The sequence below is a fragment of the Thunnus thynnus genome, chromosome 7 (genome assembly GCF_963924715.1).
Source record: "Thunnus thynnus chromosome 7, fThuThy2.1, whole genome shotgun sequence".
Classification (NCBI taxonomy): domain Eukaryota; kingdom Metazoa; phylum Chordata; class Actinopteri; order Scombriformes; family Scombridae; genus Thunnus; species Thunnus thynnus.
Genome location: NC_089523.1, coordinates 18975097 through 19002905, shown reverse-complemented (window position 1 = coordinate 19002905; position 27809 = coordinate 18975097). Strand labels below are relative to the sequence as shown.

The following is a 27809-nucleotide window of genomic DNA, read 5'->3' as shown; positions in this document are numbered from 1 at the left end:
TAAGCACATTTTGTCACCAGAAAGAGTGTCTAATCATATCGTAGATGAATAAAATTTCAACAATTCAATGAGAAAGTATTCAAAATGTAATCATATATTGAATTAAATGAATTTATATCAATGAATTTGTAATGATGCAACACAACATTGCACTATTTTTCAACCAAAGAAAGTGCTTCAATACACAGTACACTCAGACATTAGCATGAAGAAGTGAAACAAGTATGTAAGCCCTATGGCCTGAAGTAATCCTTCACATTTTTGTGAGTGATCGCACTGTGCGCCATAAAAAATGATAATCAGAAAATAACATTGGTGAAAGAAGACTTATAGTGAAGGGATTTGAACAGCGATTTGTTCAACCTCCCAAAGTCAGAGTGAAGCCACTAACAAGCTGTAGGGATAGTATCTCACTGGGAACAAATCTAAAATGTCATTAAAATAAATAATATTCCTGACATCAAAATACTGAGTCAAGTTTAGAAAGAATAAAGAGCACAGACATCGGTCAGTGTCAGTCTTTCCTTCTGTCTTCTGTGCTCCTCCCTCTGCTGCTGGTAGAGAGGAGGGGCTGGTTTGTCTCAGCCAATAGCTAAGTTACAAGAATTTGCCACATTTTAAGATTTGTGGCAAACTTAAGCTAAACAGTTTGGCTACATACAGGCAGCTTTGGTTTTAGTTTGTTCATAACAATTCACTACGGACAAAGCAGTTGAACATATCACTTTTCTACATGTTTCTGCTTGTTGAACAGGTTTTTTGATAAATTACTCTTATTGGCTTTTTATTCATGAAGCTTTTATTGTGCTTTCAGTAACAAGCCTGTCATCAACTCAAAACGTTATCTTCACTTCACCTGGTTCACTGTCTCCACCACAGTGTGAGTATGTGTGAGTGTATGTGTGTGTGAGGGGCTCAACTCTGCCCTCAGTGAAACACCAACACAGACAACAGAGGACAGAAGCAGCGCGCCAATAAATGACAGCAAAACAAGACTCTCAGCATGGTTTTTTCTGTTCATTCGGCCAAACGCTTGGGGAAGACCCAGATTTTTATAAATTGCATTTGCATTTTGGCAAATTCCACAATATTCCGCATTTTACAGTTGATTCCATTTTTATGATCAAATTCCGCAACCCTGTCCATGTTTCCCGCAATGCAGAAATCATAGGGCCCTATTTTAGTGTATCGTTGGAAGATGTTGGTCAGACAGGGGTCACTGTTACCAGCATCCACTGAAATACGATAGGTTTAAAGTTACATAGCCTTTAATCACTGCTGGACCATACTGGCCTACTGGACAGGGACTCTGCTCAGGGCACCACTGACAACATCACTTGCTACGTTCCTCAGCAGTTGAGTTTTGTGCCACTGGACAAACACAATATGGTCGTGAACTTTGTTTTGTCCTCCAAACAGAGTAATAGTGGTCGGGGAAACGAAGAAACAGTGAATGAATGAATGTCCGTCACTGCTGCTCGAATAGGGGGAAGATAAGATTAAAGAAACAATGAGGATGATTGGTCCATGTGTGTCTTTATTTGTGTGTGTGTGTGTGCACAGAGGAGTTGCTCAGCCCCGTCCCTACACTGCGTAGTAGGAATAATGATTTAAATGGGGTCAGATTCCATTGGAGACGTTCACCTGTATCTGACACTAGTGGTATCGCGTAGCTGCCACTAATGTCCAATTTTCAATGAAAACAGAAATAGAATACAGACTGATAAGGGTAACACACCATCCAGCTTCACACCCGACCACATAATTACCCCAATGGGCTGTGGTGAGGTATCATATCCTGGCGCGCACCGGGGGGTCAGCGGCGATAAGCTTCAGCACAGCTCCCAACATGCAGCATAATTACTCTATTGATAATTCACCAGGAAAATGGTCCCAGCCAATTGCAGAGCTCCGATTTAATGGATTGGATGGTGAAACGAGGGAGGAATGGAGGAAGGGGGCTGTGAGGGGGCAGCTTGTGTGTGTGTGTGTGCGTGTGGGGGGGGGGTATACGTGGGGGCAACCAGCAAGGGCCTTTTATTAGAAACGAAAATATGTTTAGGCCATAGGGGGACCCATTTTCCCTGGAGATAATAAGGCCAATAAAATGTAAAGCAGGGGAAGGGCTTGGCATGGGGTCCAACTGTGGCTGTTTATCTGTGTGTGTCCTGCATTAGCCCATTTATCCCCAGCCTCAAATTAGCTAATCATTCTCCAAGGGGAAGGACTTGGTCAGGAAATTGACATTTAGCAGCATAGGCTCACTCTATTAACTACAGTAAATTTAATTTGCTGCACACCCCAGAAGTGGGCTGTTTTCTTTGCCATCAGAGGGAGAAAGGGAGAGGGAGACAGAGAAACGGAGAGAGAGAGAGAGAGAGAGAGGAGAGAGAGATTGTGTTTATTGCATCTGCTGCTTCTGGCCACAATTTGCTTGGCTGTAAATATAAGACTTATACTTGGAACACTGCAACCCTGTTGTATTTCCCCTCATGTACTGTTGATTACAAACATACGCAGTCATTGTCAACACATAGATTCACTCATTCCAAGGCCTGTTTGGGCCATTGATGGATTATCTCGCCTGGAGACTCCAAACCCCAAAAATGCCAATGTTTTTCTTTTTCCTTTTTCCATTAGCTGTGATGCTCTGACTAGCCTAATCGTAGCGGTAAACACTCTATTAAACATGCTAAATCAAATGTCCGATGACCGATGACTGCTCTCACCTCTACCTCTGAATCAGACGTTTGATAATAATTATTTTTGATGATCACTCCAGGGTGTCTGCTTTAATATCTGTTCTGCAGAATGCAATGACACTGGCTTTACTATAGGAAAAGTTACACATGCCGAAAAGGAAAGGAGGACTGCTGCAGCTGCTCGGATAACAGCGTTATCCTAAACAGAGCTGAAACAATTAGACAATTAATCAATTAGCTGATCAACAAAACATTAATCTGCAACTATTTTGATAATTTATTAATCATTTAAGTTATTTTTTAAGTAAAAATGTCAAAAATATAGAATGCCCCAGTTGCATATTGGTTAAGATACACACCACATAACTGCAACATCCGCAGTTCAATTCTGGCCCCAGATCTTTGTTACATGTCGTCGTCCTCTCTCTACCCATGATTCCTGTCTCTCTGCACTTTAGACTACCAAATAAAAATGCTGAAAAATAATCTTAAAAAAGATTTTAAAAATTCATTTTTACTTTTTACTTTTTTAACGTGAAAAATTTCTGTTTTTCCCAGTTCTCTGAGAGATTGTCTGGGTTTCGGACTGTCTGACATTTAAATATGTCACCTTGGGCTCTGCGAAGCTGAAATGGACTTTTATTCACTTTTTTTTCTGCATTTTTGTAGTGATGATTAATGGACAAAATAACATAAATCGCTAATGAAAATTATCGTCAGTTACAGACCCGGTGATGTTTTAAAGATATTTCTGTCTGACCTTTGTGTATCAAATAGGTTTGTTCACTGCAGATTTTACTTCTGTGTTTATGAAAAACTGAACTTCAAGTAAGTATTTTTTTTTTCAATGGGAGATTTTCTTTTGGAAAGAGCTTGAAATAGCGCAGCTACTCTCCAGTGATCAGGATAGCCCTAGTCTAATTGATTGCAACAGTTGTCAGAGTGTTGTCTGTTAGGATGGTGACAGGCGTCTGAAGAAAATGATTAGTTTTCTGTCGGGAGAGAGACAGCTCTGGATGTCCCAAACTGCAAACTAATAAAGGAGGGAAAGCAATAAAGCTCGTGGACAGCAGGTTTGACTGTTTTTATAGACAAATCAATAAAATGATAGATGATGGAAAATAACGGCATCTCAGCTGCCGATTTCTTCTGGGGTTTCAAATCACACATACACACACACACACACACACACACACACTTCAGCAGAATATGTCGAAAGGTTTTTGTGTGCATTACTCGAGGCATGTGCAGCGACACATAAAGAAGTGTTTACGTTTTGGTCATTTGTGTCTTTGTGTGTATGGCACCTATTGAGGCATGAGTTACACTTTCAATTCTCCTCCTGCCGGCGTTAATCCTATGTTTGTGTGTAACTTTGCGCGGTCATGTTTGTGTGTCATAACTAACAGAGTAAATCTCCTGCTGTAAATCTTTTTGAGACCAGAGGGTCAGTGTCAGGATCAATACCGAGGACAGGCCTCCCTCTGAGCCCGCTTCTAATTGGCTCCATCTCAGCAGTGTATGTGTGGTTGTGTGTGTGTGTGTGTGTGTGTGTGTGTGTGTGTGTGTGTCACCGTGTATGTGATCATTGTATGTAGCTGTATTATTAAGTTGATCCAATGAAGTATGAATTTGTACATTCTTGAGTTTTTTTAAACTCAGTTTCACACGAAGTCACTGTCTCCACAAAGACCTCTATGTGTCAGGTCGGGTGTCGTTTACAGAAGATCATATTGACTCTGGTTTTGATTCCATCTCTGCCTATTAATTCTGCCCTCCCCCATTATTTATTACATGTATTATTACTATATTATGTGTGTGTGAACAAAAGTCTTACCATGGTAAACGTAAAAAAAAACTTCTTTTCAGCAGATTTTGGCATTAAAAGGAAAAAGGGTAAAATAAAAAAGCAATACATGTGTGTTGTTTTACTGAACACTTGTATTTTGTTTTATTCTTTTTGAGTTGGATAGACTCACATGAGCTGATTCTTGTGACTTATTTACATAGGCAGAAATCTACTGTAGAAACCACAAGACATGCTTTTATCTGTGGGAAAACACTCTGTAGCTCCTTCTATTCCTATTGCAGCTTTCTGTTACACTTTCCACACATATACACAACTGACAGGTGAGTAAAACAAGCTCAGCCACATTTGCGCGAAGTTATCAAAAGGCATTCTGGAAAATAAAGATAATGATAAGCTAAAGTAGACACCGCGCACTAGGTGAAAGAGGACATAAAAGAAAGGTTGCTTATATTGAAGGTGCATTTATGGAAAAGCGACCAGCATCTCACTCCTGAATTAATGAGGAAAAAAGAAAAGAAGGGTTAGTTTGTTGTATAATCGGTTGTTAATCGACTGTAATCGTAACTGTATTGTCATCTTCCAGGTCTCATTCTCGCCACCGACGCTCTCGCAGCAGGAGCGGCAGCCGCACCCGGAGAGGGAGCCGCAGCCACAAAAAGAGTCGCAGCCACAGTCGCAGGAGGAGCCGCAGCAACAGCAGAGATCGAGACCGGAGCCGGCGCAAGGGCCGCGACCGGGACAGGGAGAAAGAGCGGGACAGGGACAGAGGGAGAGACAGAGACAAGGACAAGAGTAAAGACAAGGCAGAGAAAAAGGGGTAAGTGATGAACGACCCTTTACATGCAAGCATACATGGCAGGTAGACGTAAACACACCGAAACAAGTCTTGGGGCGGCTCAGCTCAATCCAAAGTGTGGACGCCACGGGAGACCAGAATATTTTGGTCAGTATAATACAGACTTAAATATGGAGCTTAGTCTCAACTCCTCCATCCTTCCATCCATCACTTGATCCTTCCATCCATCAATCCATCAGTCCCTTTCTTGCCCAGTTTCCCTTAGCAATCAAGCATTGGGCCACACTAGCCTTATAATGTGATATAATTCCCTATTGTAAGAGAAGATGTCCTGCTGATATAAGAATAGATGGTAGGTAGGAATGCTGCATAGGTTCAGTTTTTAGAGAATGTTTTGGTTACCAGATGAAGTCTGATGTCTTTGACCCTCTGGGCCCACCTGCAATAAGTCTAGATACATAACAAGATCATATGCATCTCTGATGTTTTTGGCGTTTATACCAAGAAAAAAAATAAATAAATGAGAGCCTCTTATTGAGGTGAGAAACACTGGCAAATAAGATTATCACTTGCAAGTTTATATCCTCTAAAGGCTGTGTTTTAACAGTGGTACACTCCACTACAGGCCTAAGTACCTTAGAGGCCTCTCTTTGCCTCTACCAGAATAGCACCCTTAATCTGTCCCCGGTGCGGCATGCTCTAATGTGATTGGAGGCCACTGTAATATGACTGGTACCCTGTTGTTGTCTGTCATATTGAATGGCACAGATGTGTGTATCAAACTATGGATCCCATGAGTGATGCAGACCAGCTGCCGTGCATCGCTTCTATTTAAGAGACGTTATCTACCCAGGTAAAATGTATCTGAACTAGGGCGGGGAAGTTAATCAAAAAGTTACCAAAACTGACATTATAACACTCTAACTGACCAAAAAAATAAACTTCCTCATTCAGGCTACCATTTAGCCCTTCAAAACACAATAACTAATGTAACCCTATAGGTCTGAATACACAACCAGTATGTGTGAAGACAATATTTTCGAGGTTTTCCATTTAATTTGCTAACAGAAATACGCAGTTATGGCCAATTTATGATTTTACGACTGTTGGATCTGACTGAAAATGATTTCCATTCCTCAGATGTATTCTTGATGCAACAGTGCAATCAAATGATGAAACTCATCACTGTAGCAATGGCCGTAAGAGATAAAATGCAATATATCTAAGAATATTTTTAACACTTTGCTCGTGCACCACTGTCAAACTGTCACAGCACTTATACAACAGAAAATCGTGTGTGTGTGTGTGTGCTGCTGCATCTAATTAAGTGAAATGAATGCTAATTATTGAAAAAATATATCTTCTGAAATGAGGATTTCAGTGGAGAATTTCTTTTTAACAAGTCTTTTATGTATTTAGAAAGAACTATACATAAATATAATGTAGGAGAACATGAGCATGATTAGAAATGAAGGTTAAGCAGTCACATAATGTTCAAGCTATGCTTTCTTGTTTGTTTACACAATTACACAATGTACACAAAAGCATGTAAATGTTTTTTCAAATGATGAATCATCGGTTTCGAATGCTTGTTAGGAGAATAAAATCATTTCATAGGATTTGTTGATTATTATAAACAGATAGACTTTAGCAGAAAGACCTTTAATGCAGATTCTGTGTACTGCATTAAATGTTACAGTTCATCCATACTGAAGACTTTGGGGCTCAAGATTTCCGTATGTGAATAGAACATGGAGATCTGTTTTTAAAGGAAAAGTGCTCAATTTATTTGAAGCTATTACATATTGCCTTTTCTTAGATCAGTATCGGGAAAACAAATAAAGCTAACAGTGAAATGTAAGGCCAGCAGACTATATCTATTTTCTTATTAAGGCTTCAATATCCTTCAGCATCGATAGGAATCTCTACCTTTATCTCTGACCCCGCTTTAGCTTGTCAGTGCGCACGTGTGTGTGTGTGTTCATATACGTAGTAAGTTCGTGGCTATGTGTGTGTGTGCGCATTTCCACCTGTGGCAGGCTTAATATATTTCAATATATTGTCAATCCATTTTAGTTAAACCTGTGGAAGTATGATGTTGGAATTATTTTGACTAAACCATGTGGTGCTGACCTGCCATCATAACCGTACAGTAGTCATCATATAGACCCTTCTTTGGCTTCCTTAAATCTATTAAAGACAGTTGGTCGACTGTTAAATACACTTCTCTCTTTTTGATCAGCAAAACAAAGAATTATCTTGCATGAAGAATGATAACATGCAGTTTTTTGTCACTTCAAGTCACAATTAAATAGCATTTTTAAGATTTTTGGCTTCTGTAATCCAGGATATCAGTTGGAGGAAGGGGGTGGATTGTTCAAAAATTTTATTTTAATTTGGTTGTTGAAATTTTAATACACACTGGCTAGAACACGATCAGCTAATCAGTAAAAATACTACTGAAAGTAATAAAAAAAACTAAAATAATAAAACCACTGTTGAGTGACTGAGTGAATATATTTTGTGACATGATAAAATGAATGAAATGAGCAGATAAAATTATTATAATTTTCTTTTTATTGTGACTATAATGGTCTTTATTCACCACACTAAAAATGACCAAACTCCAACTTAAGCTGGTCTGTCTGTGATATGATGTTATCAGCGTCCAAAACCTGCCTGACATGGATGTTCCTCTTATTTCTCGGATGCTCCCACAGGAGTTTAGATGCCTAACAAGTACATCTTTAGCAGAAGAAAGGCAGAAACAGTGAGATGTTTCAGGAATATTTAAAACAAGACTTTCTACAGTACATCCTGTCTATGACAAGCCACCTTGTTTCTTCCATTTTTCTTCGTCTGCTCTTAATGGTGATGGGGGTAGGCTCTTTATGCAAGCCCCTGATTCTTACCACCTACACACAAACACACACACACACACACACTTATACACTATACCACTCCAACCTCATTTACATCCAGGTTTTCCTCGCTGGGTGGTAGGAAAGGAGCGAAGCAGCGCGATGTTGATGGCGGGGCGGGGTGGAGAAGAGGCTCAGGAGCTTTATAGTGTCTGTCAGGATGAAAGAGGGGCCCCTCAGAGCGGCACCCTGACACTGACTCTGTGTGTGCGCGCGTGTGTGGTGTTGTCGTCATTAAACATTTAACACTCCTCTAGTATGACAGCAGGCAACTTGGTGCTCCAGCGGCATGTTTTCATGCAAAATTTATTGAAAACGACGAGATGTTGTTAAGAGATCTTGTTGCCTTTCACCAGTGGCAAAGGGTAAGTGGGTGATTGTAGGGTTCTGTGTGTTTGTGTGTGTGTGTGTGTGTGTGTGTGTGTGTGTGTGTGTGTGTGTTTACCCAGACTAGTGTACAGGTCAGCTTTGCTTTGTGTAATCCTCTGGCTTTCTATTTGCTGAGATAACAAGAGCTTCCTCTAAGAATTTAACCAGCGCTTAAACTGTTTGTTTGTTTGTGTTTTTCTCTTCATTGATAGTTTTCTCGAGAAGAGAGCTTACTTGTGTGTTGCGTTTGGTTGTATTTTTAGCATTGAGTAAAATACACAGTGTTTCCCAGCATTTTTTTGTCTGACTTACCCTCACAGCCCTGTCAGACGTGTGAACTTCATTAACACCATCCATCACGTTCCAAATGTGTTCATTTAAATCGTAATTAAACTGGATACGATTTGTATACGTCTCTATTTTTCTTTTTTTTAGTTGGTTTTGTCACATTTGCATTTGTGCTATTAACACTCAGAGTGGCAGAAGTCGGACAGTTTAACCACTCATCGTTAAGTTTTTATGGATCTATCTCAACTTCTCTGCTTGCTGACTAGTTTTCGCTCACTTTCAATTTTTTTAGTGGTCTAACTGACTCAGGTTGGAGGAAACAGAGACAGGCTGGCAATTCATTGGATATTGTAACAATAAATATAGTAAAGATCAGCCTCACACCAATGTTTGTAATCATATTTGTGTTCATTTAAAACCAAAACATAATTTATATTCTTTTCAAATTAGCTGAACTTCTCCACAATCTTTCCACATACCCGATGGGGACTGCAGAAGTACCCCCACATAGCATGGACACATTTTTCAAAATGAGCAAAATACAGTGATTTAAAAAAAAAAAAAAATTCCTCCTAAACATTTATTATAGTGTATAATGAACAAATATACACACACCTGAGCTTTGAATCTTTGAATTCTCTTCGGTCTCCTGCGGCTTGAGTCAGGTCAGGTTTCATTTTATTAATGTTAATTGTCAGTTTCTTCTATTTCCCTGAATCAGAGCAGGAGAAACAAACAATGCGTTTTGTTAACAAGTGTGCATCTGCCCCCAAACAGGTAATTGACAGAAGTATAATTTGAATATAACAGCGTTCTTCACCTGATGTTCCGACCCAATTCCCAACTGTAATTAATGAGCAGAAATGTGGAATTTGCAGTTAACAGATGGCTGTTTCTCCACACAAAAACGACAGGTTTAAAAATATATATATTTTTAATTACAAGTCAGTGTTTTAAAAGGTTTCGGCATCATTAAATGCTTCAGTGGTTCAGGCTTTGATCAGGTTTTAAAGAGTATGGTTGGGGTGTGGATGAAGTACAGTCAGGACCCAGTTTTTTTTCGGGCTCACATACATACACACATGAAGACACTTAGAGATGTACCAGGTGTGCGTACTACCACTGCACTGTTCCGCTCGACGCTTTTCATCTTTTCCCTTTCTCTCTTTCACTCCTTTCTCTTTCCTCCCTGTGTCTGTCACCCTCCTCAAACTAGACTCCTCCGTCAAAGAATTTGTCCGCTTTCAAGAGAAGTCTTTACCCTTTCCTTTCAGCGGCGTCGACCTCTTTACTTTCCTCTGTAACGGATCACCGAGGTAGTAGAAGAACGTGGGTTAGCTTCCTCACTCCACATCCTCAATCAGAGAGGTCTGTCCAATTAGGCTGAACTCCTTGTCTGTGCCGGGTCATAAGAGGAGCATCAGTCCATCTGACTCAATTTCCTGTCATTTGAGTGAGAAATGGGCAGAGGCTGGGCAGCGGAGGCACAGAGATCAGTGTGGAGACCTCTCATGGCAGCGGAGAGCCGTCTTTTCCCTGTTCATGTAAAACTGGAGTTGGTATAATGAGCTTAGGGTTAAAGAAATGAATTGACAGCCTACCTTTCATTAAAGCCTTTTTTTTTTGATGTCTTTGTCCATGAAAGAATCATATAGGAGTTTTTCTCCTTTGGAAGACGGGTGGAGCGCTAGCGAGGGGCAGTGCTTCAACTGCATCCATTGTTCGGACTTGTAAAATAGTTTATTTCACAAGGGTGGAGTACCTTTTTTTAAGTCTTTAAAATAAAGCATGTTTTCCTGACATTTTTGCCCATTGAGCCGTCCCCACCAACCCGCCTGTTCCCATCTCTTTCTGTGAATGTGATTGTTTAGTAATTCCTCTCATTACTGTGTTTTCCCCTGACAAGCTAAACAGAACCCAGCCTCACCACAGGGGTCCCGGCAGGACCCGCAGGCCTCGGTTTGGCTAGCTGTGCTCCATCGCTCAGCCTTAACCTCTGGAAGCCTTGACGCTGTGAGGCAGAGAGAAAATAAAACAAGACCCTAGACACAAGCACACACACACACACACACACATTCACACTCACTACTGTTGATTTTCTCTCCCTCCTTGCCTCACTCTGAGGAAATGATTGTCTGCTTCTTTGCCTCTGTTGAACATCTATCAGCTCATTAGTGTTGGTAATACACAGAGAAAGTAAGTGTGTTTGTGTTAGCGTGTATGTAGCCCCTGCCTGCGGCGTCCTCTCAGCCTGTTGGGAGTGTGTGTATGGGTGGTGTGGATGGGACCGCTGCTGCTGCGTGTGTGTGTGTGTGTGTGTGTGTGTATATGTGTGTGTTTGTCTGCACTCTTGCAGGACTGTAGGCTGTGTCTGGCTCTGGGAGCGGGTCTGGGGAGGTAAGAGAGACTTCAAACACCGTCCTCGGAAGGTTAGGATACACTCACATTGACTTAAATCAATGAGCTGTAAGTGTGTGTTTTATTTGTGTGTGCATCGGGGGGGTAGCCTAGCGGCCAGGAGCAAGAAGAGACATGGATGAAGCTGAAGAGGAGTAGGTGTGCATGTGTGTGCATGTGTGTGTGTGTGTGTTTCTGTAAGTGTGTGTGTGTGTGTGTGGACTTTTGGTTGGGGGCTGGGTGGGTGAAATAGAAGTGATGCCTACATGCAAAGGGTGGACAGTACACACACACACACACACACACACACACACACACACACACACACACACACGTACGTCCCCGTAGACAAACACATGCACACACAGAGCGGTGCAGCTGCAGTGTTTCTTGGCCCATGGCTGTATGTAGTCATTAGCTGCTTTTTTCCAGAGATAATGAGCATAGATTGGATAGAAAACAGCCTGTCCATATACACTCCATCTTCATTCTCTGGATATTTATTTACACACACAAGACAGGCGAATAGACCAACACTGTGATACAGACTCAACTTATTTTTCTCATCGTAAGAATGGGTTAATGTTGGTCATTTCATGCGGCTCCATGACCCTGCCCCAAACCTGCATTAAGGGCAGGAAAATGGTGAGCAGCAGTTTCTGTTGTAACTTTTCTGTTGTTTATTATTGATATGAGAATGACTCGGAATCGGTTCACAAGCTACGGTTACTCTCTTACACAACATGTCGTGATGTTGTAGCATCCTCTGACATGGGAAACCAGGTGAAGTTTGAGGGACTGAAAAGAGATTAACTAGAGTTTTCTCTGGTTATACAGTAAGCAACAGCGGTACTCAAGGGAATGTCTGTCTTGTTTAGCCCTCTATTGTTAAGATGTGCAAAAAAACAACACAGAAATAAATTGAATGAAAGGTCAACTTTCAGTCGATAGTGACAGTATCTTTATGAAACCCTGCATGATGAAAGGCTGACCAGAATACCCAAGTCCAGGCAAGCTTAGACAGAATCTGACACATAAATCCAGGGTATGAGCCATGTTGTTTAGGTTAAAGTAAACTGCTGAAATTAGAGAAGTAACAAAAGTTTATTATGATTTCTGGAGACTGAGCAGCGAGTCCAGGGAGTATTGTTACTCCAAAATGGTTTTAGCATTATTCCAGGAGTTTTGCTACTATCAAGTAGGAAATGAAAACAATGAGCATGCATCCAAGGAAATTAGATGTAAATGCTTAAATTGGGGAAATGGATTAATATAGCATTTTTTTTGATAGACAATAGAGATAAAAGAAGTGCAGAGAGAGAAATGAAGATGACAAGCAACAAGGCCCGCGGCCAAAATCAAACCAGGCATGTTGCGGTTATATAGAATGCGTCTTAAACACTTTGCCACTGATGTATCACATGTTTTCAGCGCAGAGAATATATAAAATATATTATTTTACTCACACTAATACACTACAACCATTGAGAAAAATGGGTATCAGAAAAACTAGAAGAGTAATGGACGTACAGCTTTTTTTGTTGTCTTAACAGTGAGATACTGTAGGAAATGCTGTCAGTTTGAGAATGACCTCTCTCTGTTCTCTGTGCAAAATTCTGTGCGTGTGTAGAGAGAGAGAGAAATCTGGCCACTTTTAATCGCAGGAGAGACACCCCGAGTGAGCGATAGAGAGCTGTGACAATCCACTTAGTGCGCTCTGTAATCTGTTTAACCATTTAGTGAGTTGTTAGAGGAGTATGCAAACACTCACATAAAAAAAAAAAAAACACACACACACACTAGGCGCCCTGCAGGCTTCAGGGGTGCACAGGACAATCCGCCTCCCGAACTGGATAGCGATTCAGTGCTGTAACACGTTTTAGAGTTGTGTGTGTGTGTGTGTGTGTGTGTGTGTGTTGATGTGTTTGAGACCTGCTGTAGGCACTGAGAGAAGCCAGGCCTGGAGCGTGATGACAGAGACCAGACCCGGCCAAATCGAAGATCCCCCAATCCAATTACCCTGTTCCTCTCTTTTATTCTCCCCTCCCCTCCCCTCTCCTCTCCTCTCTTCTCCTCCCCTCTCCTCCCTTCTACTCTCTCCTCTCCTCTCCTCTCCTCTCCTCTCCTCTCCTCTCTCTCTCTCTCTCTCTCTAAATCTCTTCTCCTCTCAATCTCCTCTCATCTTCTCTCTTCTCTTCTGTTTTTACGGCCCTGTCTTAGCAGGAGCAGCAGCTAGTGATGGCAGTCCTGGCTGCTGTTGAAGTGGCTGGCCGCTCTGCTTTATGGAACAGAAGAGGATGCAGGCAGGATTATAAGCAGCAGGTTATGAGCAGCAAACATGACAGACCAGCTCCGATTTAGGAAGGTTATGTAAATGTGCTTGTCGACAAAATATGTTTTTCTGCCCACAGTATTTCTCTCTCTCTCTCTCTCTCTCTCTGGAAAAGCCAGGTAGTTTGGTTTGGAGGAAGCAGAAGGGGTGGTGACGGCAGGAAAGGGAGCTAAAAGAGAAGATTGTTATGGAGAATGATGTGTAAAAGAGACACACCGTTAATGTTTAATTTTCTCCAGACTCCAGTGCTTATTCATCTGCACCAGGGGCAAGGAAAGGTGTTGACTGAAGTCTTTATGAGAAAGGCTCAGAGTTAGAATACATTATAGAGAGATATGTTCTTTTTAGTTGAAGAGAGCAGACAAAGTAAGGTAGAGAAGAGAGAAGGATAGACAGACAGGGAGAAGAGTTTTCAGTGTGCAGAGAGTACCCTTCGTACTCGTATGCATTTGACCTCTGCTGCTCTGAGACAGAAATACGGCTCTGCAGGTCTTGCCTAATGGCATTGATCACAAGAATACCTCCTTCAGACTGGGTAAACAGCGTTCCAGACATACAGTCAAGTACCATGACTCAGTTGTGGAAGTAAATATTGCCTGAGAGGAGCATACAGCATAATAATCATTCTCAGTGGAGGTTTTTTTTTTTTTAAATTGGCAAACATTTTCAGAGTATTATCTTTCACACAGAAATAAGCTGAAACAAAAGAGTTATGAGCGCAGTTACTAATCACACAAGCGTGTGTGTATGCTCGATGGTGATGACAGAGATGGAAGTACTTATTTGTGTCACTGATAGAGTTTGGGGGTCTCACACAGCTCATATTCAACATCGAGTAGCCATGGGAAACTTATGAAGCTATGAAGCCTCCCTCCTTTTCCTCCTCTCTCTCTCTCTCATTCTCACCCTCCCTCCCTTCCTGCCCATTTAGCCTGCCACTTTTTCAGCAGAAGTTTAGATCTCCGGGCCGATGTTTAATTCATTAATGTCTCACTCACTCTTGCTCTCATTCACTCTCACGTGCTCTGTCTTGCTCTCTCGCCAACCAAGTCCCTGCGGTTCCCTAATAGAGTTATTTTACCTTGTGTCTCACTCATTTTCCCTGGCACGCACACACACACACACACACACACACACACACACACACACACACACACACACACACACTGCTGACTCTTTTCCACTGTCCAATGTGTGACAGTAGGGCATATGACACTTTGCCTCTGTTACATAGTACAGCTCATCATGATGATGCCAGTATTTCCTCAGAACATACTGTATGTCGCTCAGTGCTGTGTTGACATTTTTAAGATGCATTCAGGCTGTGTTGGATCATTAGGTCAGGGAATTAGGCTCAATGTTTTAGCTCTTTTTTTTTTTTTTTTTTGGATTCCTTTAAATCTTTGTTGTTTTTCAAAAAAAATGCTTTGGACTGGGCAATGTGGCCAAAAAACAATTCTTAGATAGATAGACATACAAGACTGTCATCTTTTACTCATTTACTCATTAACAAAATATGTATTTTCCTAAACCGCTATGGACTGTCGGTACAAGGTTCTTCAGTGAAGTAGAGCACAGACATCCACTTTAATAATCAATGTCAGCACACACAGCGCAGATACTGAAGTTATCTGCTCCGTTTGTGTGAACATCAGACTGATATCTAAAGACATCTAGGAAGCTAGCATTAGCTACCAGGTTACATGGCAGGGAAAAGACCAAACAAAGTAGAATCTCCATGTTGTTTACTTGACTCTCATGGCTTCACCTCTCAGAACCAGTGATGATACCTCAGTATCAAACACAAACTGAGAGCTCAGATCAGTGTGCAGAGTCCTTTTTCAGTCTATCCTCCTCAGAGATGGAATTATTTGATGAGATATCCAGGGTCAGCGGGAGTCACGACAGTCTTGTAAATTGCAGCAGGTGTGCATATAGTTGCAGTTTACGGGACTGTCATGACTCAAGACAGCCAATCTATGCTCCCTTTAGACTGAAAGTATAAAAAAAATGTACATTGTTATAACTCAGATTTTATAATGTAGATATTTAACACATCATGCAAAAACAAAATGTTGAATTAATCAAATTAATTCGGTACGTCGCTCAGCTCTATATTGACAATAAGCTAGGAACTTTGCTCTTTCCCTCTGTCCTGCCATGTACTTTCCTTCCTTTCTGTATCTTACTGTCGTTCAGCCTTTCTGTTGTTCCTTTTTCTCCTTTTTAATGTACCCCTGCCTCTGTGTTTCTGCCTCTTTCCGTGCCCAGATCTGACGGCATGGAAAGTATGTACGGTTGTGTATAAATATCTCGGGCACTGCTGTCTAATCAACAGAGTGAAATAATTCACTTCTTATTCTCCACACACACACACACACACACACACATTCGTCGATGTAGACCGACAGACATCTGTCAGTGCCGAGCTCTATGTGGAAAATGTTTTTAGGGAAAATGGTGAAGTATTTCAGCAAATAAAACAGAGTAGCAAATCATTTTGTTAAATTTTCAAACACATATTAATCAGAATGAATAATGCTGTGGAGGTTAATGTTATGGCACATGCACATTTATGCAGGTATACATACGCCACAATTATGTTGAATGTGCCTTTTGAAAAGTGAAGTCCTTATGTGGTTTCATGTTGCCATCTCTGATGTGTAGAGTGTGTATGAGTGCAGTCAGTATTAGGTAGGCGGCTTTGAAATGTTTTGATTCCAGTGCTCGCCATGCCAGACTTACTTTTTTCAGTACCTTACTCATGAGATATAAATACTTTTCTACAAACTGTTTTTTTTTTTATTTAACAAAAGCCACATTTCTAAATTGTTCGACATTGCCTTAACACAAAAAGCTGTACACCGTTCCCACCTAAATAAAATAGTATCAAACTCGCAAAATGTAGATTTTAATCACGAGTCAGCTGATCAAAGGTTAAGTAAACAAGAGTATGAATCTGACAAGACATCAATTGCCAGCAGTATTGAAGTTTGATACCTAGTTCTCGTGTTGAATTGAAAGGCAGAGTAAAATTCATGTTTTCAGAGTATAATTTTGTTTGCAAAGTGTCAGCGTGTGAGCTGTAGCAACCACTCTGCGCTGTGTTCGTTTGTCTATTTGCATTACTGTGAGACTTGTGTTAACTTTTCTTTGTACCACTTTTCCTTGAAGTCTAGAGACACACACACACTCACACACATACACACACACACACACACAGACTCACACTCCTGACATCTCTCCCTGTAGGCCAGACTGCAGAGCGCTCGGGGCCATGTTGTTTTGTCTTCTGACGGACAGACAGAAAGAGAGAAAAAAAGAGAGACTTACCCTGGCCAGTGATTACGCCAGTTTGACACCACAGACATGGACGGGGGGGGTGGAGGGGGGGGGTGGGGGGATCAGTGCATGAAGAGAAGTGAAAAAGGCACTGTAGAAAACGGTGTGTAGATGATATGAATAACAATGTATGCGGTGTGTCTCCCTGGACCCTGATAACCTGCAGACCAGAGCCCCGTCCCTGTGACAGGCTGGCCTTTGTGGCCACTTTATCCCGCCTGTACACTTGTAAGGTAGAGCCGGGATAATCGCACCTAATCTAATTAAGGCTAAAGAGGGCCATGACTGAGGCTGGCCAGAAAGCAGACTGGGCACACACACACACACACACACACACGCACACACACAATCAACAAACACAGCTCAGCAGCAAAATCCTGTTTGCATCAGAAAAATAAGGTTGTCATATTGATTATGCAAATTAGGGACTAACGGGGGCTAACTGCCTCTCGGCCAGCCGGTTACAGCTGACACAGGCTAAAGAGAGGGATACAGAGAGAGGAAGAAAGGATTAGAACAGGTTTAGCTTGCTGTTTTCTTTCTGCCATTTTCCATGTACCACTTTTAGGTTCACAACAGTATTGTCCCCCTGATACTTTGTCTTTTGGTGAAGTTGAGACTGACAGTTTCTGGAGAGGAAGGATTTCTAATATTCAGTGAACTAGTTTAAATCAAAGAGGGTTGCAGTAAACATGATGTCCCCTTAAAATGCAGATCACATTTGTAACAGATTAAATTGCTATAAAAAAGTGCATTATTTTGTAAGTTTTTGACATTATGGTCAGCAGCTTTTTGAAATATAGGTAAGGCACACATGCAAACATACAGATATACAAAGACGGATTCATAAGCATATGCAGTAAACAGCAGGATAAGAGGAGTGGAGAGGAGGATTCATATATCTCAGTACCTTAGTTGTGCTGTAACAAATTATTATTTTCATTATCCATTAAACTGTTGATTGATGTTCATTTTTTTAGTTAAATGATAGTGATTTAGTTAGATATTTGTTTTGTCTATAAAATATTTTTAAAAAATAGTGACCTCGGGCTTTCATAAGCTCTGAGAGCCCACTGAGACATCTTTAAATGTCTTGTTTTGTCCGACCAACAGTCCAAAACAAAGATTTTCAATTTAAAATCAAATACTAGCACAGAAAAGTGGTAAACCCTCACATTTGAGAAGCTGGAACAAGCAAATATTTGGTATTTTTGCCTGATTAAATAACTTAATTGATGATCAGAATTTTCTGTCTAATGACTAATTGATTAATCAACTAATAGTTTCAGTTCTACTTATCTGGGTGCAGTCACTTGTAAGGACATGTTGCGGGTACATGGCTATAAAGGGGTGTGCGTGCCTGTATATGTGTACGCGCTTGTCTTCAGGTGTGTGTGTATTGTGTGTACAGCCAGCCGGCAGCCAGATTGCTATTTCCCCCTTCTGCCCCTATAGAAAGGCCTGGGTATTCTCTGGATGAGGGTGTGATGTACAATTGAAGGGCAGGATTGAAACTGATTACCTTGTTAACTCCTGGCACCCACTGGCAGCTTGAAATAGACCTGAGCGCCAGGGCCTGATTTGCAAATGAATTACCTCTCGCCCGGCCCTCCCCTTCCCTCCCCTCCATTCCCCCGTCTTCCTCCCTCTCTCCCGTTCTTTTTCTTTTTTTTTGTGTCCATTCGGTGCCAAGATCATCTTTTTATATTGTGCCATGACAGATGCTGTGCCGGGCTGCCATTGTTCCCCATCAGTTTTTCTGGGGCCGCGAGGAGAGCCAAAAGATTTCCACATGTGATTTTAACACAAGCGTCCCCCCTGCCATAGAGCCCAGTGCTTTATTCTTTGTGTACCAGTACTGCAATCTACAGAGTTTTGGAGCAGGCGGAAATGTTGGGGAGCGTCATTGTCTCCGTCTCAATAATGGAGAGGTATTTCTCTGATTAGGAAAGGTTCTAATTGGGAGGTATGAAAAGGACCGCTGGCTATTGAAGAAACCGCAGGGAAATTGATTGCTCTCCATGTCTCCCTTTTGCTTTTTCTCTCTCTGTCTTTGTCCTGCTCTCCCTCTATGTAACACACTAAAAAAGAAGTCAATTTTCTTTAAAACTTGGCCCCAGCATTCAATTCCCTTTGGCACCGAGTTGGTGCGTATAGGCTGAGAAGAGGGAGATATGGACAGTCTGTAGGGAGACACACTCTATCTATGATGTTTTATGTGTAACTGAATGTGTGTGTCTGTTCAGTTTTTCCTGGCTCAGAATGAGTTGAAGTTGCAACCTCAACAATGACCTACTGATGCTTAATTATTTTTTTTAAATAATAAGATAAATGCAAACATTTTCTAGGTCCCAAGTACATGAGCAAAAGGCCTCATCTGCCTACTACTGACTGTAGGGAGCACTGTTTTTTCCATATTCAACAAAAGACTAAAAACATGTGTGTCAAAAAAAGGTTCAGACTTGTGAAATCTTGATTAAAAAAATAATATGTCTTTCACAAGGACAGCTAAATGTTACTTTCATGAGATTCACTCCCCCCCTTTCATGGAAATATAGATTTTGCAAAGTTCAAGAAATTTGGTCCTTTAATTTCTGCTCCACAAGTGCTGCTAGCGCTGCCTTTCACATGTGTGTTGCCGGGATTCAGGTGCCTGATATGGACCACATATTAACAGGTGTGTGTGTGTGTGTGTGTGTGTTTTTTTTATCAGAGTAGAAAAGGCCAACCATAAATCAACTTCTTCCTTTCATATTCCTCCTTTTCAGACTTTTTTATTGACTGCACTTAACCCTCCCTCAGAGAAACATAAAGTGCTGAATTTGTTAGCCCCGTTTTAATGGACTGCTTTTCTTTACCATTTTGGGATTATGCTAAAGTAACCCCCCCCCCCATCCATCCAGTGGGAAGGGGGGCAGCATGTGTACCCGAATGTATGCATTTATGTATATGTGTGTGTGTGTGTGCGTGTACGCATGCCTGAATTACATAGAAAAGCATAGAAGCATAAGTCTGTGTTTTGTTCCCTCTTGTGTGTTCTGCATAGAAGAGTGACAGCCCCTGACGTACCCCTGCATTATCCCTCCTTGTGAGTGTGTGAGAGAGAGTGTGTGTGTGTGTTCGTGTGTCTGTCTCTCCCCCCCAACCCTCCTCTTAGCTGTATAAAACCCTGAGAGGTAGCTCTGATAGTACACACACAAGAATACAATTTCAATTTCAATTGGCAGCCCTGTTAAAAAGGAGCTATGGAGATGGCAATCAAGCCTGGGGAAAAGCTGAACTCCCTGTATTATTTTGTGTGTGTGTGTGTGTGTGTGTGTGTGTGTGTGTGTGTGTGTGTGTGTGCATGTGTGTGTGTCCCTCGACTGCTTAATATCAGGCGTTTGCCTTCTATTAGTTAAACAGGCAGATGTCACTGATGTGGACTGTGTATTAGTGCATTGTGTGTTTTATTTGTGTGTGTGTGTGTGTGTGTGTGTGTGGTTGCTCTAGTGTCCCCATCACATTGACTCTTTAATAAATATGCCTGCCATTCTATCAGCAGTCAAACAACATATGAATGCTCAATGACACGCTTGACAAGTCATGCAATTGTGGCAAATGGGGTGCGCACACACACATGCATACACACACACTCTTATGAATGATGTCTCTTTCATAGTGTTACAGTGTCCTGTCTTCTCTTTGCTGCTCTTTTTCTGCTCTGCTCCTTACTATCTCTGACTGATATCAGGTCGAATGCTGAGAGGCTGCTGAAGGCCAAAATGTAATTTCTGCAGCTGAAGTACTCTAAAAAAAAAAAAAAAAAGAGAGAGAGAGGTGCATTTTAAGAAAGAAAGCTGAGTACTATTACTTACTTGTTGTAAGTTATAGGTTTGTTATATTGAACACAACAAATTCTGGACTTTTTAAATTTAAGAAAATTCAACAACTACACATTCAAGTATTGTTCAAGTTTAAATGATAAATGATTGTTGTGGGGAAACTGAGTCATTATAACAGCTGACAATATATAACTATAGATAATAATACAATAATTACTGCAGAGGGCTTAAAAATTATATATGAACTTCAAGCAAAAATGCCTCAAGTCCCCTTGTTCCAGCTTCTCTGTATGACAGTGTCTTGTCTAATGTGATAGTGAACTGAATATCTTTAGGTTTTGTACTGTTGGTCAGACAAAATAAGCAATTTGATGACATCACCATGGATTTTGGAAATGTTGACAGTCATATTTAACTATTTTCTTACACTTGATTAATTGATTATTAATATTATTGAGTAATAATATCCATATTGTTATATTATAACAATATGGATAATATCTAAGTAAATCGCTAATGGAATTAATTGCTTAGTTGCAGTTTGTCAAACTCATCAGCCTAAAAGAACTTTTGCTATCTTGACTATGTCAGATTTACGGGTTACCAAATTTTTGACTGTAAATTTCCATCATATGGGTGTAAAAGCATGCGGTTGTTTTGAAATGTGCGAATATTTTTTAGAGCAGATGCTTTGAATGTTGCTTCACAGATGAGCAACACTTTCTGGTTCAATAGTGTTTGATCCTCTACTAATCCACAAATCGCACACATAGTAAATAGAATGTAATGGATCCATCACAGAGTCACAACCAACAATTGGCGTGTTGCTTTCCAACCATTTTTGTGAAGGCGGCTGGTATTTTTCCACTTTAAAGCAAACAGGGAAGTTCCACATCCTCAAAATGAGTAACCAAGGTTAATATATGTGCAGTCCGATGTTAGTCTTCCCTCACTCGTCCCACACTATCATTGCTCAGCAATTCAGTGGTTGGAGTCACATTTAGTGGACAGTTTAAAGGGTTAACACTGCTTGAAGAGGAGACCCTGTTAAATTATGCTTTATACTACATAGTAAACCTGGCCAGCATTAGACAACGAAAGGGTTAAAGCGTCCACACACAGGACAGCAGGCCTGAGAGGTAATGCATGGCTGATGAGTGCTGGGCTAATGGGCAGCTCTGTTAGCTGGAAATCAAATGACTGCCTCTGCATTTTAAGTCCCTCTGTCGCCTCCATTGACTGACTAAAGATATTCATCTCCGTCGTGTCAAGGGGTGGGGGGTGTGTGTGTGGGGGGGTTGAGGACAGAGGGGGCTTCAAGTAAAGAGAGGAAGAGAAAGAAAAAGAGAGGGGGTGAGGGAGAGAAGGGGAGGGCATCTTAGAAGAACCTGAAGACCTAATGCAATTATTAGAAACTTGACCACAAATGACAACTCATCTGGTGCTGGCTCTGTAATTAATTGTCTGCTAGCAGGAGCGCAGGGGTTTGAGAGGGTGTGGGGGGGGGGTGGGGTGGGTGGGGTGAGTTGAGGGACAGAGAGGAGAGAGAGAAAGGCTGGGCGAGCAAGCCGGGTGATTGCGAGAGGGCAAAATGACAGGTGAGGAGAGGCGCTGGGAAGGAGATGAGGTAAGATGAGGCAACAGCTTAAAGATCCTCGTTTGAGTGCAAGAGACAGAAGTGTTTGGACACAGTGAAAGCGAAGATGTACCGTGAGTGATAGAGGCAGAACGAATGCACGGGAGAGACAAGGAGAGAAAATGTATGCGACTGGATAAAAGAAGGAGAGGCGAGGCAGAGAAAAAGAGCTGGAATGAGAAAGGAGAAAAGCGCAGACAGTGTGATGGATCCAGCGACCATGTTAAATTGGTCAGTATTGACCTTGCCAGGGCTCAGTTTAACACTCACACTTGTTTGTCCAGTTTTACTTAATTGACCTCAGATAACTAATTACCTTTTCCTGGAACAACAGTGCATTACTCTTTCTCCCCCTCTCACTTGCCATTCCTTTTCAGACTCTCTGTCTTTCTGGATTTTAGCTATTTAGAAGGAAAGCCAGTGATAGTCAGCACACTAAACATCGCAAGCTCCCAGAAATATGATGATAGAACGTTACAACCTTCAAGATCTTCATCAACAATTAACAGTATTTACGTTTGAAGGTCAAAATACTTCATCATTCAGTTTTTGGAAGATACATACTGTGCGAACTATACCTCCCTTCCTCCTTTGCAATACTGCTTTTCCCCGTATCTGTATCCAAGTTGGGTTTGATGTGCACATTATCAACCTTGCTTGCTTTGTAGTTAGTTTGAACCTGTTGTTTGGTTTAATTTTCATCACTGGAACAGGTGATATTGGATATAAATTCTGAATGATGTTGATCATATGTAGTCTACTGCATTACCTACAGGAGATTATTGCTGCAACTAACGATTATTTTCATTATAGATTAATCTGTCGATTATTTTCTCAATTAGTTGTTTGGTTTATAAAATGCTAGAAAATGGTGAAAAATGTTGTCCACCATTTCCCAAAGCCAACTGTCCACAACCCAAAGATATTCAGTTTGTATCATAGACGACTAAAGAAACCTTTGAGAACCAATTGAGAAGCTGGACCCAGAGAAATTTGGGGTTTTTTTCTTAAAAAATGACTCAAAATGATTATCAAAATAGTTGGCAATTAATTTTCTATCAATCAACTAATCATTTAATGACTATAATAATTGTTGCAGCTACAGTAGATGCTCTTATTTGTGTGTGTTTTAATTCTGTCCTAGTGATCACACAGAACATTTATTCTTTATCCCCGATATACTCTCTTTTCCCACCATTTTCCTTCCTCTATGCCATGCATCACTTCATTTGTCTCATTTCTGTTGGATTCCCCCTTTATAACTTTGACCTGACATGGCATGGCAAGTTGCAGCGTTTAAGGATCAGCAACTATCTATTGGCTTCTGCTTTTTTAAGTTTAGCTGGGCTGATAGAAAATGAATTTGCCTCTTCATAGATCTCATACTGAAGATTAGTGTTCACCAAACTAGATTTTGATTAAGTATTTAGATGTTTGTGAGTTGGAGCTGACATGCAGACGTTTGGGAATTCTGAGAAGATTTTGGACTTTTTGATGTATAAAGGCACAAAATGTCAATGTTCGATATTACTTGATTTATTTAGATTTTAATTCTCCAATTATTTTCAATCCATTGTAAAATGACTGTGGACTACCACTGTCATACTAAAGGAATTACAATAGGCTTTTGCTCTGGGTTTAAAGGTAGAGTCAGTCATTCTGGAGAAAGATTGTTGATATTTGAACTAAACACCCTAACAAATACACCGTCCTTTCATGCTCCTTCAGAAGCTCCACCCCCAAATTCATGGACGCCAGTGCCAAGGCAACGACCAAAAGAGAAATATGGCGGAATTCAGAGCAATGTGTCAGCTGTAGAGTCACTTCTGTCTCACACATTATCACCAGTGAGAAAAAAAAAATTGTTTCATATGAGCACAACTCTCAGCCTCTCTGTTGCCTCCCTGCTTCTCACTCGACCTGCATTCAGCATGTCTGTCCACCTCCTGGGGAGCTGCATGTCGGCTCTACGGGAAGAAATTAACAGTGTTTGTATTTATCGATTCATTGATACAGTTAATAAGTTGAAAACACATATAGAGTGAGATATTTGTGTGATTTAAGCAGCTGCCTGCTCAGATTACGCTTCACTAAACGGACAGAAACAGACTCGGAGCGTAAATAAACACGAGGGTCTCCATGAGACTGTCCCTGATTCGCTGTGGATTGATACATTTAATAAAATAGAAGCGTATCTGTTCCGTGAGAAAACGCTTTCTATATGAAAAAGCCACGGCCTCTCTCTCTCTCTCTCTAGTTCACCAGTCCTCCCTCACCATTCAGCAGGTGCTAGAGACGGGAGACTGTCATGTCCTCACACAGACAGCTGCTCTGATGACTTCCCCGTCATCTGTACGAGCACAAACCACCCCCTGCTGCTGATTGGCTGGAGTAGTGTTGTGTGGCTCGCTCCAAGCCACTGTGTTTACATGCCCATTTACAGAGCCGGTGCTGTGTATGAACACCAGATGTTTTTTCTGCGCACATACAGAACAGAGCAGCTAGCAGACCGTGAGGAGATATTTGCTGAATTTGACAAAAAGTATATTGGATTAGAATTGCTGACTGTACCTTTAATTACCCAGACAATTAAACCCAGATTAAAGCCTACCAAGGAGTAGGAAATCACTCTATTTGTAATTATACATAAATACATACATGTAATACTCTAAATTTTCTGGAAAAGCATGCGAGACTGTCTGTTTTTGGCTAATACGTTGAATAAAATCTCCCAAAAATCAAGGTATTCTATCACATTGATGCATAAAAATCCAATGTTGGCAGAAAAAACAATGATTTACAACATTGGCCTAATACAATTAGATATATAAGCGATATTCTAGCTACCACTGTAATAACAGTTAGACAAAATATCCAATGTTCAGTAGCTTTAAGTAAGATTTTGAAAGTGCCATAAGTTAATTTTCTTGTTTGAGACCACAGACTTGAACTAAAACATGTGACATGACCGCCATGTCTTCTCAACATAGCAAGCCTGTCACAGTTTATCACAAATCACCGTCTGTCTGCTTCATTTTTGTCTTTCCACGCCTTCACTTCATCACTCCCTTCCCTCCCTCTCGCCGTGTGCCAGGGCTGTAATGTGCTCCTATGGTTGTAGTAAGCAGGCCACAGTGTCTCTGAGGCCTTGTGCTACACCACCATTACTATCTGGCCTGCCTCCACTACAAATTGGATGAACAGGCACTGACACATTTTCAATATTATTACATTAAACCAAGTGGATTTTGATTGATAACCTAATATTGGCCTAATGCAAAACATCAATCATGGCAAGTATATTAATTATTTAATATTGTGGTGTAATTCAGAAATCGATGCTGCCTCTGCGTTGAAGGCACCGAGAACGGAGGAAGGGAGGGAAAGAGAGAAGAGAGCGATAAGGAGAAAAGGAAAGCTCGGTCCCTGAAGACCTCAGCAGATTATATGATGTTTTGAAAAGAGAGATGAGGATGTAAAACGCTGTGTGTGTGTGTGTGTGTGTGTGTGTGTCTCTAATGGATAGAGCGATCCCTTCGGCCCTGCTGCGGACAGCACTGGACAGCTTGCCCTTGATGAAGTCAGGACAACAGATGAATGAGTGGGGAGATTAAATGCAAGTGAAGAGCTTAATAAAGGTTGGATCACGAAAATAAAAGACAGAGAGAGAGAAAAAAAATGCGGTTATGAAAAAGAGTGCGAGGGAAGAGGGGGAAGAAAAAAGTGAGGGGAAATGAGTGGAGGAGGAGGGATCGAGCGCTGCGTCTCCCCTGTGTTAGATTGTTTCTCACTAATTGCGCTTCATTAGCGGATTACACACACTGTCACCACGGTAACAAATGTCTTGCTGTCTGGTTGCCGGGCGCCCGTCATGTATAATGAATGTGGCGGGGTGTTTGTCAGAATGTAATGTAATTACAGCTAGATGAAGTTTGCCTTAAGTGGTTGACTTGTCTGCATGTGCTCACTGACAGAGCACAGAATAAACAGGCAAATATCCTTTCATCATGACCTTTTTCTTCTCTAGTTTTGTTGCTTCTTACTTTTGTTAATATGTGTTTAGCGTATCTGTCATTCCTCCATACCATTATTTAGAAATGCTAATGATGTGGGGATGGCTTAGGCTTGTGGTCACACTGAGTATGGGACCTGGATGGATGGATGGATGGATGGATGGATGGAGGAAGGGAGGAAGAGGGGGTGGAAGGTGGGATGGATTAGACAGTATGTAATTTTAGAGATGGTTTAGATTTACACTGTGATGCTGCTGGCTGCATTAGCAACTGAAGCCTGTCGATAAGCATTCCCTCTCAGCACACACACGCACGCATGCATGCATGCACGCACGCACACATACACACACACAAACACACACACACACACACACACTGAAACACCACGGCCAGGGTGGAGTTGTCTGTAATGGGGACCAGAGTTGGACGGGGGGTTGCTGGGATCGGGGACGGGGGTTGTTTGTGTTCTCTTGATCTTTTGATTTCCACTGCTGCAAATTTGAAATGTGCCAAAATTGCATCTATTATTTACTGCCAATTTGCTCTTTTTAAAACCGACTGCTCGCCCCCCCCTCCCTCCCCCCGACTCGCCATTCTGCCGTTGCTACCCTGATAATCATACACACATTTTTTATTAATTCACAGATAATAAGCTCCCAGTTCTTTCTCTGTAGTTGGAAATTATTATTATGACTGCCGGCAGTATGGCGACAATATTAGTTAACCTCTGACTGGTACACACACACACACACACACACACACACACAGTAACAACACTTCAGTCTAAAAGGTTAACAATCAGGACAATTCATAATTATGAGTTATTTTTACTTTTCATTATCCAAAACCTGAAACCGAAAGAGAAACACACTGTGATGATTAGGACAATTTCTTCTGTATTCCAGTTAAAGCTGAAACAATTAGCCAAAATGATTGATTAGTTGAAAAACAGAAAATTAATACAGCAACTATTTTGATTATTGATTCATCATATAAGTAATAATAAAAATTAATAAAGCGTAAATGGCAAAAATGTACTTGTTACAGCTTCTCTCTGTTTGTTTTTTTTTAGTCTTTTATGAAAGTAAATGAGATATGTTCGGGTTTTGGGCTGCTGGTCAGAAAAACACTAAGACATTTTAAGATGTCATCTCGGACTCGACATTTTTTTGCTATTCGCTGACATTCAACAGGCCGAAATATTAATCAAGAAACTGGTAGATAGGTAGTTAAATCAATTATGAAAATGATCATTAATTGCACCCTAATTCAGTCAGAAATTTAATGCTCCAGTTAAATGTGTTAAAATATTCACAAATTAGTTGAGAAATGTTCATAAAGTGCACTTGAATAGAGTTTGTTTTCCTGTCCCTCATGTG

General features: G+C 41.0%; 1 protein-coding gene across 6 annotated transcripts in view; it reads left to right on the top strand.

Annotated features, from left to right (window-relative positions):
* rsrc1 (arginine/serine-rich coiled-coil 1) overlaps positions 1-27809 on the top strand; it is a 227082-nt gene that overhangs the window by 121583 nt on the left and 77690 nt on the right. For all 6 annotated transcript variants that reach the window (XM_067594742.1, XM_067594743.1, XM_067594747.1 and 3 more), the window contains one exon: positions 5096-5329. In XM_067594742.1, the coding sequence (XP_067450843.1) occupies positions 5096-5329 (234 nt within the window). The remainder of the gene's footprint in view (positions 1-5095; positions 5330-27809) is intronic.